The sequence below is a fragment of the Neofelis nebulosa genome, chromosome 12 (assembly GCF_028018385.1).
Source record: "Neofelis nebulosa isolate mNeoNeb1 chromosome 12, mNeoNeb1.pri, whole genome shotgun sequence".
Classification (NCBI taxonomy): Eukaryota; Metazoa; Chordata; class Mammalia; order Carnivora; family Felidae; genus Neofelis; species Neofelis nebulosa.
Window position 1 is genome coordinate 86,735,875 of NC_080793.1, and position 22,375 is coordinate 86,758,249.

Consider the following 22,375-nt stretch of genomic DNA (forward strand, 5'->3'; position numbering starts at 1 on the left):
GTCAGTCGATGTTACTCTGTCTCTAGGACTCTAAATGTGACTTCTTTTGTCCTCGTGTTTAAGCTTTCTGTTTCTTACTGGGCGGGTTCCTCTACCCCAACAGACCTGTAGGAGTGACAATATTCAGTCCTGAAGCGGGTCCCAACTCTACACTAAACCCGTGGGCTGTTTAGAGAAGCCCCTAGAACAATTGTACTGTGATCCAGTCATAGGATGGAATGTTTGGCTTTTAAACCTTAGGAGGTTATTTGAATGACTTGGAAGAAATGCATAAAAGCATGAAACTATGACTTACACTCAACAATATGAAACTTGCAAGAAGTTCATTAGGAGGTATCCCTGAGCTGTCAGGTAATGAGCAACCTTACCATGCCTTCTGTCCCCTCCAGCTCTCTCAAGTGGGCCCCTTTCTCCTCTGGAAAAGTGAAAATAGGTTTTTCTAGTGTTCTCCTGGACACTGTCAGTTGAGAGCCAATTGACTCAGCCTTATTGTTAGAAGCCAACGCACCCATCATTCATTTTTACCCCCCATGGGAATATAAGCTCTTGGGTGACTTCGACTTTAACCCTGCAAATACACTTTTGTAGTGAAGAAGACATGTGCCGAGTCGGACTTTGTTTGCAACAATGGCCAATGTGTCCCCAGCCGGTGGCAGTGTGACGGAGATCCCGATTGTGAAGACGGTTCTGACGAAAGCCCTGAACAGTGCCGTGAGTGACTGCTTTGGACCTTAACGTTTCCAGGCTGGTTTGTGTCTCAGAGCTCCAAGTACGGTTTCATCTGAAACTTGGTTGTAGTTTCCCTTTGCCGACCATGATGTGTAGGCCCTTTGACTCCAAGGTCAGTCGAGTCACGAGCAGTCGATCCGTGTCCTTTAAAGAATGTTCTCCCTAGTCTAACAAGACTCACGTCCTCTTGGGTAGCTTCGCTATTGAATATTTACGACGGAAGCCAGCAGATTTGATGAAGAACTCCTTGACTAGGTGCATAGATTGCAAATGTTTGGTAATTAGGACTCCAAGCAGATAGTACTGTGGTCCTGGAAGCTGAGCTATATGAGGGACCACTTGCGCCAAGGATAAGCTTTTAGCTGCACAGCTTAGGCGATTGGAAAAAAAAAATCAATTACTGATGGGGTAAGGTGGCTAAATATAGGGGGACATCGTGATTTTTAACAAACTTGTTACCTAAGGTTATTGAAGTAGGGTAAAGCTTACAGCTTGTTCTTAAATAAGAGAAACCTCATAGGTATTCAAAGGTCTATCTGTGTCCTTAGGCTGATATTCAGGAAATGGTCTGTGACATCACAGAAGAGGAGGATTTGGGACAGATAAATTGGGATCCTTTGACTGTCGTGGTGAAGCATGTCTTGGCGTTCATTTCAAAGCAGGAGAGACCTGTGAAAGCACTGAATACGCAGTCCCAATAGGAGCGAAGTTTAGGTCTGGAATAGGATTTACAAAACACAGTGAAGCAGAAAGGAAGCTAAATGTGTCCATCTCAGTTTTCTAGGCAAGAAATAAGGGGAGCGATCAGAACATTGGTCAAGGCAGGTAAGTCCCCACAGGTAAAGACAGGTTCCACAAAGACGTGGCCCTGAGGATGGCCCGGTGAGGTCAACCTTCAGGAGCCGTCCCCGTTTTGCCAGTCTAAAGTAGGTTGTGAAGAAGCCTATAAAGGAATCTAGTCAAAGGAAGACTTCACAGGTGTTAGACCTTCCAGCCTTTAATGAAGTTGGCATCGGGTGACCTTATCTGATATCCGATATAAAATAAAAAAAAAAAAAAAAAAAAAGGTCAAGGAGCAGGCCGGCCAGTAAGCCTAACCATGCCAAGTAAAACAAAAGCCAGGACTGAGCGCGCCATGGAACCTTGAAGGAGTAACACGGTCCAGGCTCTCAGGTGCACTGCCAGGTGGCACAGGTTGGCAGGGCTCCCGAGCCGCCCCAGGCTTCCGCCACGGTAGGTCCGATCGCATCCGCCGGCCAGGCCGCTGAGGTGCAGGTGTGACCACTCACAGGCAGCACAGGAACAGCAGCTTTGCCCTGATGAGTTTGGAGGCTCTTTTGAGACTGTATATCGTCAACAGATATGAGAACATGCCGCATTAATGAAATCAGCTGTGGCGCCCGCTCCACTCAGTGTATCCCCGTGTCCTGGAGATGTGATGGTGAACACGATTGTGACAGTGGAGAAGATGAAGAGAACTGTGGTAAGAAGACCAGTGTGGAGTGGCTTGTATCCCAGAGACCCCTTTTCTCAAGGGTGGGCAGGGAAGCTCCCCGGAGCGTGAAGAGAACAGCTCCGTTGACGCACTTTTCCGTGATCTCACTCTCTGCTCGACTCCTTGGCTTTCCTCACTGCCCTGAAACTCGGCCACACGTTCCCATGGTAACTGACCACGGCTTGCTTCGGGGTTTCTTCTAGGCAGATAGCGAGAAGCAGGTAAGTCATTCAGGGCACTGGCGTTTAGAAGCAGCTCAGCGAAGCCACAGAATCGTGCGTTGGGCTCCAGTCTCCGTCAGGACAGGAAGTCATGGGCCTTCCTCACTGGTGCTCAATGAAACGAGGAGTGGACTAGGGCCAGAAAGCTTATTCCTCGGTCTCCAGTGGGTCTGCTGATTGGAATAAATTACGTGAACATCATACAAGCCTTTCGTAGCCCCCCACGCCCAAGCTAGATTCTAGCTCAACCTTTTCCAAGGGTAACTTGGTGCACAAACGTTCGTTCACATCTTGCCAGCACATGCCCAAAGAAAACTCCATTCCACCGATGGTACTTTTGTCTCTTCTCACGGTCCCTGCCTGTAAAAACGAGCTCGGTTTCCTATGCTTTCAAGTGTCTGTTCCTGGAAAATATGTAATAAAGTGCCGCATGTCTCAGGCCAGGCCCTGGGAAAATACCTAGGTTGAACAAACACTGCTCTGAGCACTCTTTCAAGCTACCGCCCTTTTATAGGGCCCAGAAAGCTGCACCTCCCAGGTCTGATGGGCACGGGCCTCCTGATGCAGCAGAGTAAGTGAGCCGAGGGTGTTTGCGGTCGAAACGTCCATCTTGCGTGTGTACAAGTCGACTTCCAAGGTCAATATCACTGCACCTAGTCCAGTGAGTTTTGGTGTTCAATCTTAGAATGGAGCTTTTATGGCTTGGTAAGCCCAGGAGCTGCCCAGAGTTTCCCTCTTTAATCTAGACTTTGCTTCCCAAGAGAGTCGTGGTTTCTACCCTAATTACCACCAAACTGTGACCTTGATTCATTCAGCAGGAATCTGAATCCAAGCACAAACTGGCTAGTCTGCCTGGCTTATCGTTATCAGCCTAGCGGGCTGCTAGATTGAGATTCTAGCCCTAGCAATGACTTTCTAACACTTGAAAATATTTAAGACCTGTGATTCCGGATCCTCATTTGAAGGACCAGCAGAGAAGGAACCATGCATGGTAGTATAACATGATGACTTCTTTTTGGTGACAGTGTCATAACGCCTATTACGAGTGTCTTGCCTGTATACCTGGTACACAATAGTTTTAGCTAACAATCCGATCCGTGGTCTATCCATTGAGAGATAACTGAGTCTTTGCCTTTCAAAGTGAACTGCCCCTTTCTCGTTCAAGTTATCCATCGCTTTAAGTTACCAATAGATTGTGGTTCTCCTCTCCAATTAACTTGAGAGTCTTCAACTCTTTTCTTGGTCCTTTATTTCTGTTCTTATTCAAGAGTCCCTGCCTCTTGTACATACCGGGACGGCTTGCTAGATACTCCACGAATTTGGATATTGATAGAGATCCACGTTAGCTTTTTAGTGAAGCTGGAAAGCTAGGGCTCGTGATCTGAGATCCCGCATGCTACATTGTGGGACCAGAGTCTGGAAAGCACGCGCGGGACACGTGCTCAGCGGAGCCCGCTGTCTCTCCGCAGGCAACATCACGTGTGGCCCCGATGAGTTCACGTGCTCCAGCGGCCGCTGCATCTCCAGGAATTTCGTGTGCAACGGCCAGGACGACTGCAGCGACGGCAGCGACGAGCTGGACTGCGCGCCCCCGACGTGCGGCGCCCACGAGTTCCAGTGCAGCACGTCCTCATGCATCCCCCTCAGCTGGGTGTGTGACGACGACGCCGACTGCTCCGACCAATCCGACGAGTCCCTGGAGCAGTGCGGCCGCCAGCCGCGGATGCACACCAAGTGCCCCGCCAGCGAGACGCAGTGCGGCTCGGGCGAGTGCATCCATAAGAAGTGGCGGTGTGACGGAGACCCGGACTGCAAAGACGGCAGCGACGAGGTCAACTGTCGTACGTAGTCTTCTTATCAGTAGGGCCTGTTCCCTCCTCCCCCTCCTCCCCCTCCCCCTCCATGCGTCAGCTGGGACGGCTTGGCTGACCATCCCATGGTCTTGCCTCCCCCCCCCCCCGACCCCCACCCCTGCAGCTTCGCGAACCTGCCGCCCTGACCAGTTTGAGTGTGAGGACGGAAGCTGCATCCACGGCAGCAGGCAGTGCAATGGCATCCGAGACTGCGTGGACGGCTCTGATGAAGTCAACTGCAAAAACGGTAAGGGTCTCGCGTCCTGGGGGTGAGTCGCAGGATTGCTCTGAGCGGCCCCACCATGGAATCTCACTTTTGTGTTTCTCTCTGTAGTCAATCAGTGCTTGGGCCCTGGCAAGTTCAAGTGCAGAAGCGGGGAATGCATAGATATCGGTAAAGTATGTAACCAGGAGCAGGACTGCAGGGACTGGAGTGACGAGCCCCTCAAAGAATGCCGTAAGTGGACCCCGGCGCCCTGAGTACAGGGTGGGGAAGGTCAATGACGTGGCCCACAGTTAATGCCACACAGATGCGTACAGTGCCTGCTTAAACCACTTGTAGTGAACCGACTTCAGTTGTTGGGCTCCAGAGTGGCATTTTTATGCCTTAGAAGTCGAAGCAGTGACAAACTGGTACACAGTCTTACCTCCTTATAAATGACAGATCAACAACAGGGAAATTGGCTAAGTACTACTTAGCCAACTAGTAACTTGCCAAGGAGATGGGTTTTCTATCCACCAAAACCCTCCAAGATGCATACCTTGAAGACAGATTATTAGATCTGAGGAGGAAAATCTTGGGTTGGGCCAGACTAACTAGATACCTTATCACAAAAAGCCCCAAGGTTGAATGTTCATCAGGGCAGACACCAATTTGGAGTAAGGTGCTGAGTAACTCTAGTCTCTTTTTATTTCAGATGTCAATGAATGCCTGGTTAATAACGGTGGCTGTTCTCACATCTGCAAGGATCTTGTTATAGGGTACGCGTGTGACTGTGCAGCTGGGTTTGAACTGATAGATAAGAAAATCTGTGGAGGTGAGTCAGGGAGGGAGCCTGAGCCCTGGCCGGGGTCAGGGGGGATGGCAGTGGGGGAGGGGCTTGGAAAAGACTGTGTATCTCTGTATCATCTAGGCACAGCAAGACTGATTCTAATTTCCCTCCTAGACATTGACGAATGCCAAAACCCGGGAATCTGCAGCCAAATTTGTATCAACCTAAAAGGCGGTTACAAGTGTGAATGTAGTCGAGGATATCAGATGGATCTTGCCACTGGCGTGTGCAAGGCAGTAGGTAAATGGACTTGGGCTCGTGTTGCTCTGGTACCTTAGTAGCAAGTGCTTACGAAAGCTACAGCCAGTGACTCCAGGAGTCAACTCAATATGGAATTAAAACAGTGCAGCTCTTCCTTGACTTACGATGATGTCACAATCCAGTAAACCCATTGTAGGCTGAAAATATCCTAAGTCGAAAACGCATTTAACATACCTAACCTGCCAAGTTGCGTGGCTTCGCCAAGCCCACCGTAAATGTGCTCAGAACGCTTACATTAGCTTATTGTTAGGCAACATCATCTAACACAAAGCCTGTATTATCATCAAGTATCGAGTAGCTCCTGTCACGTATTGAGTACTGTACTCAAAGTGAAAAGCAGAATGGTTTTATGGGTACAGATGGGCATTGGTGGATCAGTTGGTCACTCGTGTAATCGCAGGGCTGACCCCGAGCTCCTGTGCAGTATCATAAGAAAACATCCCAAGAGAGGTTGGTAGCACCTATCCCTGGCCCCGAGAAAAGATCCAAACTCTGAATTCAAAGTGTGGTTTCTACAGAACGCAAACCCCTTTTGTACCATCGTAAGGTTAAAAAGTCCTAAGCTGGGGACTATCTGTACTTGGGAACCGTGCTACTGACTCACAGTGTAGTATCATAGGTTAAACAGACTATCGTTTCCCCAGACACCTGCCTTAGTCAGTTTCTTTTGCGTCTGACACCATGAACACCTCCCAGGTTTGCTTACCCTCTGCTTCCCAGACTTGAGCGCAATCCCAGTAAGTAACTTACCCATCAGCCACCCTCCCATTGAGTGCTGTGACCCCAGGACGGCCTTTTTCGATGGTGGGAAGTACTTGCAGTCCCAGGGAACACGGAGTGCAACAAGAATATTCCTCAGGTGTTTAGCATTGCCTTTACTTTACAAGTGCTCCTCCTCCAGGAGGAGCTGACTCAGAAGGACCTTGCCTTCTTACAGCAAAACCAAATAAACCTGACTCCTCTCTCGCAGGCAAAGAACCAAGTCTGATCTTCACTAATCGAAGAGACATCCGGAAGATTGGCTTGGAGAGGAAAGAATACATCCAACTAGTTGAACAGCTAAGAAACACAGTGGCTCTGGATGTGGATATCGCTGCTCAGAAGCTGTTCTGGGCTGATCTAAGCCAAAAGGCCATCTTCAGGTAACTTCAGTTCTGTGCATGGTGTCTCGACATCAAGTCCTTGTCACTTGGTCTTTGGGAAGGTTTGGAGGAATTTGTAGCTCCATCTAGTATCTCATGAGCTGGGACTCTTACATCTGAACGCTCATTGATTCTCCAACTATTATATGACTATCAGTTCCTCCTTAGAAATTAACAATCATCTGTCAAGTACAAGGTGGCTATAGCTATAGGATTATCAGAAAGCACATCTTAACTTTTCCTATTTTCACCCTTCTCTCTAGTTAACTGACAACTGTTCATAGCTGCTATAAGCTAGAAATGGTAGTGACAGCTTTTTCTTAACCCCAACTATAGAAACGCAGACGATGGCTCCTGAAACAAATAGCTTCACTTAGAAATGGGTCATTCTTGCATATCGAATATGTAACAGCAACTAAATAATGGACAGTATTGTGTAGGACCAGTAAGAGGCATAGTGAAATAATCTGAGTGGTGAGCTGTGGTGTTACTAGAGTTTCTTCTGAACAAAGCTGTTGACCATTTTGTAAACAGAAAGTCCATTCTCCAGGCTCTGATGGTGTCAAACTCTTAAATTTCTTGTGACCTATTCTGTTTCAGTGCCTCAATTGATGACAAGGTTGGTAGACATGTTAAAATGATCGACAATGTCTATAATCCTGCAGCCATTGCTGTTGATTGGGTGTACAAGACCATCTACTGGACGGATGCGGCTTCTAAGACTATTTCAGTAGCTACCCTAGATGGAGCCAAGAGGAAGTTCCTGTTTAACTCTGACTTGCGGGAGCCTGCCTCCATAGCTGTGGACCCACTGTCTGGGTTTGTAGTCTGCTTTTCATCTTACAGCCTTTTGGATGCTATCTGTGTATGCCAGGAGCTATCCCCGTGGCTGAAATAGTACTGAAATCCCAAGACTTATCAGCTCTCCACAACAGACCAGGTGGGGCACGTTCAGGGTGGTGTGGCCGTAGACTCAGCTCCCCACAACAAACAGTTATCCAGTTCAAGATGTCGGCGATGCCATGGTGGACTGTACTACAGGCCCTCCCTGGCTGTATGACCGCTGCTTGACATGAATGAAACAACAGGTCTGTTATGACATGCACCAAAAGCTGTACCTGAGCCCTTGTGGCCACCCACCTTCTTTCTGAGTGATTTTTAATTTTTGTCTGAATTCTTTGTTACGTTAGCTCCCAATGAGCAAACCCAAGTACCAGCACGAGTCGGGGGATTGTGGTAACCACAATACCTCAAAGCTTTCATCTACATGTCCAAGTTGTCTGAGAGTCCGGGGGAAATAAATGGACCTGTCTAGCAACACTTCATGGAGACATGTCCCTAAATTGCCACTAAATAATATAGGGAAGCAGCTGGGAAAGTTGACTGAGCCTGTAGTACCCATTGTTGACCCCCATGAATCCTCACTAGAACATAATCAGCCAGCCCCTACCCTAAAACTTAGCATGTATTTGTTTTTGAGTCCTCTGAAAGAATTGGCCTTTTGGAAAAGAAAGACCTAACCTGTGACTTGGGGTTGAAATAGAAGTGCCACACTTATATAGATTAGTATAGTCCATAATGATCTTGTAGATTCTCAGTGTTCACTTTTGTTTCCCCAGAACATAATTTAGACCCTGAATTGTCACTGATCATCTCTCGAGTTTTCTATTCATTCTTTAAATGTGTGTCGCAAACTATGAGTTTATGCCTTCCACACTGCTGAGGCTTATCTCATTTAACTCTTCCCAGCTTTGTTTACTGGTCAGACTGGGGAGAACCCGCTAAAATAGAAAAAGCGGGCATGAATGGATTTGATAGACGGCCTCTGGTGACAGTGGACATCCAATGGCCTAATGGAATTACCCTTGGTACGTATGTTCTTCCTTCCTTGACCGCCAATTCTGCAGTTTTCGCTTCTCTCTACAGTTTATTCTGCACTACGGCAGACAGTTCTCTATGGTTCCCTTCATAGCAGGACTTTTGGAAGAGAGTAACTGAGCAATTCAAGTGGGACAGTGGACTTAACAAATTACTTGCTGCACCACCGCTAGCTTTTATGTCCATTTGGACCCAATAGGTGACAGGAATTCAGGGAAGCCTGAACTTGGGCCTTGGAAACTCTCATCCCGTAGGGGCAGAACAACACGCTAGCTTAATACTTCTATATAAAGTAACATTTCTCAAGGCAGCTCCTTGGAGAACCTTAGGCACTCCCTTAGTCTCCCAGAATGAATATGTGTACAGATTCTGCCAGCTGCTTCACAAGGTTTGTGGGACCCCCTTACGAAACTGGGCTGGAGAAGGAACCCATGAGTGTAGAATGTTGGACTTTTTGGATACTTTCAATGGAAGCCAGAGCCGTGACAGCTTATCATGCCTTGACAATTCTTTTCTTCCCCAGACCTTATAAAGAGCCGTCTCTATTGGCTCGACTCCAAGCTGCACATGTTGTCCAGCGTGGACTTGAATGGCCAAGATCGTAGGATTGTCCTCAAGTCTCTGGAGTTCCTAGCTCATCCTCTCGCACTAACCATATTTGAGGTGAGATGTGTGCCTCATGTCTAAGTGTGTACCTCTGAGTTACTGTAGCGTCCTGGGGGAGAAAGAACAGGCACGCGGGAAGAGGGGGCTGGACACTTACAACATGGGACAAATTCTATGCTGATTTCTTAGGGCACTTTAAGAAACCTCAACTTGCATCTTTTATAGTCTGGGACATCCAGTGTCCCAGACCAGTGTTCAATAAATTTGGTCCATTAAATTGCAAGTAAATGATGATGACTTCAGATAATGACTTGTGTTAATCCCAGGTACACATGCTCGTTTGGGTGTTCTGTTTTAGGATCGTGTCTACTGGATCGATGGGGAAAATGAAGCAGTCTATGGGGCCAATAAATTCACTGGATCAGAGCTGGCCACTCTCGTTAACAACCTTAATGATGCCCAAGACATCATTGTCTATCATGAACTTGTACAGCCATCAGGTAATGTGGAAGAGCACGGCCCGGCAAGGCCACTGTAAGGACAGCAGCATGACGTAGTACCTGCTTGGGTATCGGTAACTCTTTAGCAACTCAACTTGCTCTACAATGGAAAATTTCCCTTCCTTCCCCTCACTTCAAACACTTCAAAGCTGATGTTTTTTAAAATTTCTGACTTCTTCAAGAGCTGTAGAACTTCAACTCATGTATTCCCTTTCAACCCTCAGCGTTCAGTCTTTTATTTCAGGCTTTCCATAACTTTTGGCCGTCAATCTCTTATACTAAGATGATTGTACTATCATCAAATGTAGCTTTATGCCAGAAACTTTCTCTGCCTCCCCATCATGACACATCTTCTATGTAGATCCTCAACCACATCTGTTCATACTATCTCCTGCTCAACCCTGTAGCTGGGCTCCTTCCACTTAGTGGGAGCAAGGCAAAGCAAAGACCAGGAGAACATGCTAATCTCCTTCCCTTGAGTCTTCACTATAAGCTTTGGACCAGTAGTGGGCACCTCCTTCCCCCGCCTGCTCCCTCACCACCCACCTGTTCAAGGCATAATCCTTATGCGACTTCCAACAAGTTTCTTTGGATCTGTGGTATCCTTAGAGCATGCTTCCTGTACCCTTCTATTTTTTCTTCACTGTACTGGTTGAGCTCCAAGGTTTGACAGATAGACAAGTTTCATCTCCTTGGGGACAAGGGCTCATGTCTTCAGCATCTAGAACAGGGCTCCATGTATAGCAGGCACCAGAATACCTATTTTAAAGGACTTTTATTTCTCAATAGGTAAAAATTGGTGTGAAGAAGACATGGAGAATGGAGGATGTGAATACCTGTGCCTGCCAGCACCACAAATTAACGATCACTCTCCAAAGTATACCTGTTCCTGTCCCAATGGGTACAATCTAGAGGAAAACGGCCGGGAGTGCCACAGTAAGGCTTTTTCCTTTACAACCACCCACGGGACACAACAGTAGGCAACAGAATAAGACACTAGCCATAAAACCAGCCTGGCTTTTTAAAGAATTCTGTTCTAACTGATTCTTGGAATAGATTTGGGAATGTATCTGCCACTTGCATGCCAGGGTTTCATGTCTGTACTTCAGAACTGACTTCTAACTCACATCAGCATCAGGCGAGTCTGTAGCTGACTCAAGAGTGAGTGCGACTATACTGATTTGTACCAGTGAGGCCCGTAACAGCACTGAGCTAGCCAACTTGCAGATAACTAAACCGAGTCTTAATATTTTCCTCCCAAGAGGCCATCATTACAGGAACCCTTACGGCCCCAGTGGGCGATGGCATCTTCTACTCACATTTAAACTTGACTTTCATCTTTTGTCCTTAGCTTTTGATTGCATGGCAAATTAAAGTCACTTCTTGTGAGCAAGGAATTCGCAGTGTGAGGCTTTTATTAGCTTGCTAAGGAGTTCCTGCAGAGATTAGGTCAGTTTACTAAGAAAGTCATTGCAAGGCAATCTGACAGTAAGAATAGTACATTTGCTAATCTGGTTTTGAGAGCGTTTCTTGTAACTTCCAGGACGGTGCTGACAGGGGTAAGTGTGGCTGTGCATCTTCTAGAATTGTCAAATTCCAAATGCTGACTGTTCTGTCCCAAGTCTTACGTGTCTTTGGTTTTGCATGAAGACTTTGTTTCAGCCTTGGCCGTGCAACTTTAGCTCAGCAGCGATTTGTCTGTCTCCCGTGGTGTTAAATAACCATTCTCATGATTTATCTGGACGAAACAGCTAGCCACTCTGGAACCTTGGCATTAACCAGGTTCTTGGTCTTTGTAATTCAGGTACTGCAACTACTGTGACTTACAGAGAGACAAAGGGTTTCGACACAATAGAAAGTTCGCCAACTAGTGGACTAGCTCCTGGAGGTACTGGGCCAGTACTGCCAACCGTGAATCTCAACTAACAGCCACACTCCCTGTATTTATTGCTTATGTAATTAATGCAGCCTGTAACTACTCATTCTGCCCCTGATTGGTAACATGCATTTGAACTCCAAAGACTTAGAGCCTGCAATTCTTAGCCTGTTCTGACTTATTAAGATTTCTGTTAGCAAACTGTTAGTGAAATAGCTGTTCTAGTACGTGCCTCTCAAATACTTGTAGACCAGTTGCTCCTGGTATACAAAGCAGTAGATACTAAACATCAGTAACGAGCACCGGGTATGAGGTGCTCCGCCAGATGGATACATTTCTAAGTCTGAATTCAGGTCCATCTAAACCGATTCCTTTTATTCTCCTGTAGGGATCAATGTGACCACAGCGGTAACGGAGGTCACCGTTCCTCCGAAAGGCACTTCTGCTGCCTGGGCCATCCTTCCTCTCTGTAAGTCCATTCCCTACGTACCTGGGTCTGATGAATTTGTTCACCACCAACCAGATGGACATTTCTCATCCATCTAGAGACCCCTCTCCCATGGTCACAGTACTCGTGACCTTGACCGCATTCACTCTGTCCCCAGCATGGCACACGGAGTCCATACCTTTCTCTTCGATGGTATACTTAGCACAGTGACTCACAGTGGTAAATTCTCAGCTATTCCATGAATGGTGCTCATTGCTCTCTACTTCACAGTTGTTAGTCTGGCTCTTCCCCTTTCACAACATGTCCCTTTAGGTAAAGAACACAGGTCTCTTCCCCTCTTTGAAATGTATATGATGCGTCACACAGGGGTGACATACAGATACTTTATTGCGTTCCTGAGGAGTTGGAGGACTTGTACAGGGTAAATTAAAAATGGTTAAGAATTATTAAACTCCGGGGAAAGAACTTCTAGAGCAATTTTTGGGCATGAGGATTCTAAAGCACTGGGCTAAAAGGGTCACTTTATCCTTAAATACTGGATTCCAAGCCTAGCTAACACGCGTGGGGGAACACTTGGAAAGCCCTCCAGAAACTTGTGCAATTTTAATTCAGTTGGCCCGGGAAGGGGCCCAGGACTCCACACTCGCCCACATGGCTGTGTGGAGCTTAGCACCAGTCCACAGAGTGACACTTAACCGCTGGTCTGAACTTGTTTCAAGCTCCTGACCCATTTATCTTCCAACATTTAGCCATGCCAACTTCCTAAAACCTAAAATTTGTATTCATGTCACCTATCACCGATCCCTGAACATGACCCTTTTTTTTTTTGGACGTTTTGAGACTAGAGGCTGCCTAGTCACCTTCTCACTTTTTTCAGTGCTCTTGGCAATGGCAGCGGTGGGTGGCTATTTGATGTGGCGGAATTGGCAGCACAAGAACATGAAAAGCATGAACTTTGACAATCCTGTGTACTTGAAGACTACCGAAGAGGACTTGTCAATAGACATTGGCAGACACAGTGCTTCTGTTGGACACACGTACCCAGCAGTAAGTCAGCTTTGTGTCTTGATACACCATGGCTTGCTGTAGGACTTTCTGGAAAGGAGACGGCTGACTCAAGCTATGGCTGCTTGGGCTGGAAAGAGCCATTGGGATCACAGAGCCACCAAATACATCTACCAACCGGAGAGTAGACAGTCTAGCCTGTTAGAGCACATGCCAGTCAGTTGCTAAGCATCTGCCCCATATAGAACAAGTAAGTCGATCTAAGGTCATCACTGTACTATTGGAGATATTTCTTGGTTATGGAAAATGTATGTACCAACTTATATGAACCAAATGGCTCCTATTTGAACTGTTAAGGCCGCTGTCTACTGGACACTTAAAAATTAGCACGTCCTGTATAGGGGAGTTGGCTTAAAGTCAGTGTATTAAGCGAGATTCGTTTAGCCATCAATACCAAATGCTTGGAAGTGGCCTATCCCACCTACTATAGCTAGCTTCCTTTCAGCAGCAGAGTCAGCTGCTTATTCTTCAGTTGAAACGCAACTGGAGTATTTGGCCTTCACTTAGGGAAGAGTGTGAACCAAACAAGTACTCAGCACTCCCTCTCTCAAGCTCTTGGGCAAAACAAAGAATGGTGGTCAATTGATGGCACACATGTGTCTTTTCCCTGTTCTACTTAAGATCATTAAGTAGAATGGCAGCATCAGTTCCACTGTTTTCTCTGTCTACCAAGTAGATACCAATGGATTCAAGTTAAAATGCATCAAGGACACAACTCAATACTTTTTTGAGATCTGACTTCCTTCGATGCCCCTTTGGTCTCTGAATGACCAGCCCAAAAGCAAGGTCCATTTCAGAGACTGGAGTTACTACGAGTGACCACCAAGCTCATTCTGTACTCTTTCTCTTCCACAGATATCAGTTGTAAGCACAGATGATGATCTAGCTTGACTTCTGAGATGAGTCTTGACCTTTGAGGTCTAGACCAATACCCTCCCCCCACTTCGGAATGGTAACCGAGCCAACACCTGAAGTCTTTCTTCCTCCAGTCTGGAAGAACATCAAGATATCTTTACATGGATCAAGCTTGTCTACTTGACCGTTTTTATATGACTTTTGTAAATATCCCTGCCCACATTCTACTTCAGCTTTGGATGTGGTTACCAAGTATCTAACCCTTGAACTTCTAGACAGTATTGCCACATCTGGCCAAATATGCACTTTCCCTAGAAAGCCATATTCCAGCAATGACACTTGTGCTATAGTGTAGACCACCTGTACATACATTGTATAGGCCATCTGTAAATATCCCAGAAAACAATCACTATTCTTAAGCACTTTGAAAATATTTCTATGTAAATTATTGTAAACTTTTTCAACGGTTGGGACAATGGCAATAGGATAAAACGGGTTACTAAGATGAAATTGCCAAAAAATTTGTAAACTAATTTTGTACGTATGAATGAAACCTTGGACCTCAGTGGAGGCTTGCAAAGACTGAGTGTTCAAACTACTGTACATTTTTTTTTCAAGTGCTAAAACAATTAAACCAAGCAGCTTACCCACGGTTTGTGCCTATTCCTCTAGGATAAACTTCTATAAACAGCCTGAGTAGAATCAAGCGTTCTAATGAACTATAGAAGCTACGTGATACAGACCTTGATGTTGCATAACTAAGCCTGTAATTTGGCTACTTTCTCTTACAACCAAGTACCAAGAGAACAAGGTACCACTTAATATTTGTTCCCCAATTATTTATTTTGTAAAAGAAGCTGACTTAGCCTATACCTAGGATTCCTCTTGTTCAGGGGGAAGTTCCTTTTCTCATTCATTTGTTCCCTGATCTAGAAACCTGTGCTAAGATTTCTGGCAATTCTGCTTCTTCATGCTTAAGTCTCTGTTTTCCGTGTCCTATCATTATATGTAGCTCCAGGATGAGTGCTTCTTGTCCTTGAGCTAAGTATGTTCTGCTTTTATACGTGTACACAGTCTTCCATGAAGAGGGCTGGAGAGGTAACATTCAGTGCCATTCTTGAACTCTAAGGTAGTGGTTCTCAGTGGGGTTAACATCTCCATCCTCTGAGAACATGTTAAAAATGCAAGTTCTCAGGTCCCTTCCCAGACCTGCCGAATGAGAAACTCTGGGGGTGGGGTCCAGGAATATGTTTCCACAAGCCCTTCAGGTGATTGTGATGTAAGCTCACATTTGAAAAACCACTGTTCCAATGTGACTTCATGGATAACCTGCAGTACCTTCTAATTTTGGAGTCTGGCTGGCATGGATTCCTTCTATGGAAAATGTCTGACATTTTTAGTATGAAGGGCAAACAAGGAATTTGGGTAGAAGAAAAAGCACGGGGCTTTAATAAGTTTTCCATCAGGTTGGCCATTGCCTCGTTTCTCTCAAGTCTCAGGATGTGGGCAAGCAAGGGAAGATAGGAGGCGTGAATTCCTGGGAAGATGCTCTAATTCCAAAATGAGGTGCAGAGTCTGCTGCAGAAGGCAGGATTCCTTTTGGGATTAAATGACCAATGCGGGAGCAAGAGGATGAAGAGGTATTTTGAGATAAGTGGATGACAGATCGGTGGGTGACTTATATTCCACTTGCACGTGGAATATAAGTAAGGCAGCTGACACCTCGGTTGTGGCTTAGGCAGAGATCACAATCCAACATGAAGTTGCTTCTGCCATATTGTTTAATAGATACCTGTTGTGATTTTGGTCAGATAGATCAAGGTGAAAGGCATGGGCTTTTGTTGGGGGGTGTGCAATTCCGGAATATAGAAGGAAGAGGCTGTAGCTGTGAAGGCAGGATTCTTCAGCTGTCCACCTGTTACTTCCTCTTCAAATAGTCACTACACTAAACAGGATGTGGCCTGCCGACATAGGGTATCTGAAGTGCCCATGTGATAAGTAGGTTAGCATTCATCGTATCTGAACTCTGAAGGCCCTTTGGTTGCCTGGTACTTTGACCCTATGCTACAAAACCCACTGATTTATTTTTTTAATTGGAGCAACACAAAGTTCCCTCCTGGGAAGCTTGAAGATACCAGTGTTTTCCCCCATTACGAGGACTGTGTAGTGCTCATCAACTTTAAGGCCCAAAGCCATAGTTTTTAAGAATAAAATCAAGCATTATTCTCCATCATCTCCTCTTACATTCCAGTCCCACCTGTATTCTTTTAGGTTCAAGGTCCCAGTCTCCAACCTTCTAAGAGTCTCCAACCTCCATCTTTTACCTTGCCCTACCCCCTGTAAGTAGCCAAGGACAGAAACTCTAACTCAAGTGCTGAAGATATGAAGTAATTATGTATTAAGAATAGTTAATATGGCTTGTCAATTCAGCATGTAATGACACTTTATGAAGAACTAGAGCCTTGGGCTTCAGTATCCAAATAAGAGCTATAAAAGTCCTACATGAAACATATTGGCCTAAGTTTGCTATGTCCAGAGAGTTTACTAGACAAGGCGAGAATTAGTTAAGAGGTAAAATATGAAACTTATCAAACAATGATGGAAGATGCTTGGAATCAAGTGAGTCGTACACAGTCACTGAAAGTGGGTCCTCTAGAGACTTTAGGACTTGCTGCAAAGACGGGTAAACAATGAGTAAATACATTTGTGGCCCCTGGTAAAGAAATCCAGCTGCGTCCCTGAGTCCAAATTTTTAAGTGGCCTTTGTAAGCTGTCTGTTTGGCAAGCAAGTACCCCCAGTTGTTCAAACAACCCCCTTAAGACATTCTTACAGCTATTTTAAAGCCATGGCATCATCTTCAAGCCTCCAGTGTTCTATTCTTGATGAACACAAGGCAAAAAAAAAAAAAAAGAGAGAGAGACTTCGACTTTGGCACTTACTTCTGTTCCTTGTATCTTTGGAAGTCAGATAGCCCTTCTCAAAAAATGAGAAGACGGGCTTTAAATAGCAAAACTATAGGGCATTGAAAAGGACTAACTCTTCAGTTTAATGCTTAGAAATGGGAGACCTCACTGAAGTATACCTTTTAACTCTCTTCACCCCCCCAAAGCAAAAGATCCTGGTGGAGTGTTCCATCTCATTAGTCTAACTAGAGGAATTTTCTAAAATTCTTACCTAGTGAAGAGGTTTATTCTTTTGAACCCAAATGGAAGCTAGAATCCCTGATTTTAGTGGGAGGGAAACTTGCAAATGGCTTATTCACTTTTGCTGTGATAACTTACGTTCGAGAATTTAGAACACAACCTGCTCGTCCTGATCATGGAGTTTGAGCTCCACGGTTTCACAATTAAGCAACCAGCCTGACTCTTTGGAAAAACTGGGAATTATATGATCAATGTTTTAGCCACATCATGGACCTAAACTGTGGAGGTTCAGGAATATGTAGAAGTAGAAACAGTCTCCAAAGATACCTTGTTTCCAAATATAGGAGACATGAATCTCAAGATTCTACAATGGCATTTTGGGGACTTATTTCTCTCAAGTCAAGCATGGAACTTTTCCAAGTCAAAACGGTTTCATGCAAGGGGGAGTAAGCCTTCTATGTACATCATCCTCGTCTGCTTTCACAGATCAAAAGCTGAGCACGAGTTAGCAGCGAGGTCCTATGCATGAATCTTGGGGGGTCTGCAGATAAGCTATTAAAGAACAGATGACAGGAGTGTCTCTACTGTGTCTCCCAAATCCGTTGAGCATTTCTGAGCCTGGCTTATTCAAGAAACAGGAACCAAGGGGGACCACCGACTGACAGTCTCCCTGTAAACCTACTAGCGATGATCTCAGAAGGAAGCCCAAGATAGGGTGTAGGTGGGTCGTGGGCTCTGCAGGGGAGCAGAGCATCCAGAGTTTGCTTCTTCACTTTGCTTAAGGAGAAAGTCACAGATTGGCAGCAAGGAGGTTCACAAGCACTGACGGTGGTGTCGGTCTTGATGTGGTCGTTTGGGCAAGCTGCTAAGCCCTTCTCGAGGTGGACGTGGTGCGGACTGTGTTGCTGTGCCATGGTGAGGGTCAAATGAGAGTCCACAGAAGGGCTCAGCACAGTGCCTGGCACGTAGCGGGTGTAAGGCGAGCGTTTCCGCTGGAGATCGCTCTCGATGCTATGCCTCCATTTATTCGTTGTGGCACCATCTAGAAAGTGCTAAGTGACTTTACCGGTGAGAGTGACAGTAACTTGACTCATTACTGAGCCTAACATGCACGAGACCTTGTCCCAACTGTTTCCCGCGACACTTGTCTGATGAGATACAGGTGGTGGTATCACCTTTATACAGTTACAAAGTCTTCAAGGCTTACGTGATTGAATCCTAGAAATGGAGCTGGCATATCTCTGCCTCGACCTTTTGGCTTTACTGCCTGGGACATGGAAACGAGTTTTTGGTGGCCTGCACAGTGTTTGGATGGCAGCTCACACACTTTGAATCTCCCTTCACTTCTTACCGTATGCTTAAGAATATGCTAGATCGATGCTGGCATGTATTTTATGTGATCTTTATGTATTTTATGTGATTTTATGGGACCTGGGTAGGTCAATGTCTGCATTTTATAGATGGGAAAACTGGGGCCACTGATAACAGCAGATTCCAAACTCTACATGCTTACTGCCATTCCCCTCTCAGAGAAGGAGGCAGAGCTGTGTCAAGGTTAAGATGGATGTCACTCCACACGGTTGCGGAGTCCCCTTAACTACCGATGTTAGGGGTCCTTGAGCAGTTTCCTAGGTGTCTCAGATGCCCTTCATGGCTGGCGTCCAATATGGGGGCATGCCGGAAGTAGAAAACTAGCGGTCCCTCGGGTCAGCACAGAAGAATATTGTCAGTTACATGCTGTGAGCCAAGATGCCAGAAGTCCCAGCATTATTTTCCTTGGCTGTCTATATCAAGTAGCAGCAGGTTACTGGATTGCAACGTGAAAGGTAAAGATTCTCTGAAGGAAGCGCTGGGCATGCAACATCCCTCCTGTGTAGACAGATACTGGAGCCAACAAGCTGTACTACCCCCTGTCATACACTGTAAGGTTCTCCTAAGGAAAGACACACCCAAGCAGAGAGGAAGGACAATAACTTGGGTCAACTCAACTGACTGATGGGTCTTAGGTATTCTGGAATCCACCCCTGACACCTGGGTTTTTCTCAGTTTATACACAAGCACTGGGGGAAAGAATTCTTTGGGGGGGGGGAAATAAAATGACTGGCTTTGAAAAAACGGTCTTGCCCCTTCTAAAATGTCACTCGATACCAAAATGCGATTTAAGAGCATGTAATGCCTCAGGAGTCCAGAGCGTATGACGACGTTCTAACGCTCAGGATCCTCAACTCCTAGAGTCTCATGTTGGGAACACATCCAGTCCTGCTGACCTGTAGATAAACATCTTTCTTTTATTAATAAACTGTACATGTAACTTAAATAAAAGTTTATTTTTTGAAATAACTGTCATAAGCCTTTCCTTTTTTCCTACAGAACTTAAACAAAAAAAAGCTTTTCCTCACGTCTTTCTCCTTTTTTGCAACTCAATCACTGAAGATGGCTTAGTCGCCCCTTTCTGGAAAACGTCCTCAAAGGATGGAAGATGTCACCTTCCTTGCCATACTTAGAAGTACAGTTAGTGTCTCACCAGAAGAAGCAAAAGCCTCACCCTCTCCAACTCCCCCTTCCCACTCCTCCCATGAAAGAAATGAAAATCAAAGCTACTCTTACCAGGGAATATTAGGCCTCCCTGTGCGTGACAGAACAGATGCTTTGTGGCCTAAAGGAGGAAGCCCCCTGGGGTGGCAGGACAAGACTGGTCTTGACAGACAAGTAAAAATCATTTTGATACCTTACCCCCATCATCTCCTAAGTGGTTTGTGTTGAAACTCACCTAGGATTCTCCTGTGGTTTCCTTATCTCTTTTCTTCCCCCTTCCTGTATGTTCATCTGTTTTGTTTCTTAAATTCCACCACAAGAGACTCTTAGAGAACAGGGATGCCTGGGTGGCTCAGTTCATTGAGCATCCGACTTTAGCTCAGGTCATGATCTCATGGTTCCTGAGTTTGAGTCCCACATCAGGCCCTCTGCTGTGAGCACAGAGACCACTTTGGGTCCTCTGTCTCCCTTTCTCTCTGCCTCCCTCTCTCTCTGTGTCTCACTCTCTCTCTCTGTGTCTCTCTCTCTCAAAAATAAATTAACATTAAAAGAGGGCACTGTTGGGATGAGCACTGGGTGTTGCATGCAATCACAGAATTCTACTCCTGAAACCAATATTGCACTGTGTGTTAACTAAAATTCGAATTAGAAAAGTAAAAGAAATTCACATATGACGAACCTAAATGCTTACAAGTCTTAGAGATATTCCATCTGAAATTTTTCCAAGCAGTAGCTCCTGTTGAAATCCTACTGTGTGCTAAACCTTGATATTGGCTCAAGGAATCAGAAACAGTAGTGGGGGGGGGGGGCGGGGAGGAGAAAAGTAAGTTGAGGGAAAAAGAAATTGCTCCCGCCACCAAAAAAATCTTTAAAAGCTCCAGAATAAGTCCTTAATGAATAAAAGGATTCACTTCATCAGTGAAAGGTTGAGTGAATACCAGCTGTGCAGTGAGAAGGAAGCAGTGAGTTTGGACCTTTCTTCCACTACTTAATTTGCTACGCCCGCAGGTCAACTGCTTGCCATCCAAGCCCTGGCCTCCCATGGAAGTAACACCCACTCGCGTTGGCTTCTCATAAGAGAAGCAACCAATATCAAGTGCTTCACTCAAATAACTAATGTTTTCCTCTCTCATGCCAAAAAGCCAGGGTTCATTTTAAAAAGAAGGTAAGTCAGGGGCACCAGAGTGGCTCAGCTGGTTAAGCAGCGGACTCTCGATTTTGGCTCGGGTCATGATCTCGTGGTCATGAGTTGGAGCCCTGCATCGGGCTCTGTGCTTACAGCTCAGAGCCGGCTTCAGATCCCTTTTCTCCTTTTTTCTGCCCCTCCCCCACTCGCTCAGCCATGCTCTCTCTCTCTCTCTCTCTCTCTCTCTCTCTCTCGCTAGCTCTCTCGCTCTCTCAAAAATCAATACACATTAAAAAAAATAAAATAAAAAGAACAGAAGTTAAAATACTTCACTTGTGCCCTCTTGGAGATCTGATTGTGGTCTGCACATTCACATTCAACCCCATTTGCAAGGGTGTCCCCTTGAAATGCTAGCATTTGGCCGTTGGTTTTTACCCCCAAGAGAGAAAGATGAATCCTCCTGCCTCTGGAGGCTTTGCAGAAAGTCTTGTGTGCACGGCCCTCTGCTGATTAGAGGGCACAGGCTACTGGTTCAATTATACAGAGAGGTCTGTTTCATCAGTGGGAAGGGGCAATGCGAAACTCTGCACTGCTCCAGAAGGTCAAGTTAGCATGCTCTTTCGATCCATCAGGCTCCATCATGTGATGGGCCCATAATCTAGGACATGTCGGAGAATGCTAAATTTGGGTTCTGAACATTTAACTAAAGCTGTAGTCTCTCCTTTGGAGACATTTTTGCCTACCTGTTGATTGAAGACAGACCAGATTTTTACACCCATGGTTGCTTATGTTTTCTTACATTCACCCATTTACATGTGAACTTTGCTGAGGATGAGGACTTTTAAAGCCAAAAGCCCATTTGCCTTTTGGCCGACCCAAAAGAATAGACCTGTGATTTCCCGAGGAGGGCTTATCAACACTGGACGATGGTTTTAGGTATAACTAAGTTACCAACTGGCCTCTGGGGGGCCTACCGTGACGGTTACTAAAGTATCATAGATGGTTTTATACTTCATATGTCCTAGTATGAATGTGCATTATGGGTTAATGCAAAACATTCTTGGATTTTTAATGAAACTGAGGAAGGATGTATGTGGACCAACCCTTCAGAAGGTGCATATGTATGTGCACATACACACACACACACACACTCCCCACATTCTCTGTCCTTGCTTCACTCATTTGCTCAACACCTCCCATGTACCAGGCTTTGTTCTGGATTCTGGGGAACTAGTGATAGGCCCAAGCCCCAAACTTCCCGGGGCTCATTCTAGCAGGGAGTCAAGCACAGAACAGACATTTAATATGCCAGATAGTGATAAGAGCTACAAAGGAAAACCAAACAGAGTAAGGGACCGAGAATGACAGAATGTGCTGTTTTAGGTACAGTGGTCAAGGAAGCCCTCCACGGAAGTGACCTGAGCAGAGATGCTGGACCAGGATGTATGGGAATGAGCCACTGAGGACACAGCAGAGGTGGGAGGCCCTGAGGCAGGAACCTGCTTGATCCTTGTATGATAAAGCAAGGCAGCCACGTAGCTGAAACTGGCCATGGTAGAGAGGGAAGAGAGAAAAGCAAAGACCTAGTG

General features: G+C 45.7%; 1 protein-coding gene across 4 annotated transcripts in view; it reads left to right on the plus strand.

Moving 5' to 3' along the window:
* Positions 1-19,209, plus strand: part of VLDLR (very low density lipoprotein receptor) — a 35,412-nt gene extending 16,203 nt beyond the window's left edge. Inside the window, exons 4-20 of one of the 4 annotated variants that reach the window (XM_058695791.1) lie at positions 589-711; positions 2,090-2,212; positions 3,915-4,286; positions 4,423-4,545; positions 4,633-4,755; positions 5,216-5,335; positions 5,465-5,590; positions 6,582-6,753; positions 7,354-7,572; positions 8,503-8,621; positions 9,155-9,294; positions 9,596-9,737; positions 10,527-10,673; positions 11,542-11,625; positions 12,002-12,082; positions 12,939-13,108; positions 13,982-19,209. In XM_058695791.1, coding sequence (XP_058551774.1) covers positions 589-711; positions 2,090-2,212; positions 3,915-4,286; positions 4,423-4,545; positions 4,633-4,755; positions 5,216-5,335; positions 5,465-5,590; positions 6,582-6,753; positions 7,354-7,572; positions 8,503-8,621; positions 9,155-9,294; positions 9,596-9,737; positions 10,527-10,673; positions 11,542-11,625; positions 12,002-12,082; positions 12,939-13,108; positions 13,982-14,017 — 2,420 coding nt within the window. In that variant the 3' untranslated portion in view covers positions 14,018-19,209. The remainder of the gene's footprint in view (positions 1-588; positions 712-2,089; positions 2,213-3,914; positions 4,287-4,422; positions 4,546-4,632; positions 4,756-5,215; positions 5,336-5,464; positions 5,591-6,581; positions 6,754-7,353; positions 7,573-8,502; positions 8,622-9,154; positions 9,295-9,595; positions 9,738-10,526; positions 10,674-11,541; positions 11,626-12,001; positions 12,083-12,938; positions 13,109-13,981) is intronic. The other 3 variants (XM_058695792.1, XM_058695793.1, XM_058695795.1) reach the window with 3 other exon arrangements.
* Positions 19,210-22,375: the final 3,166 nt, after the last annotated feature.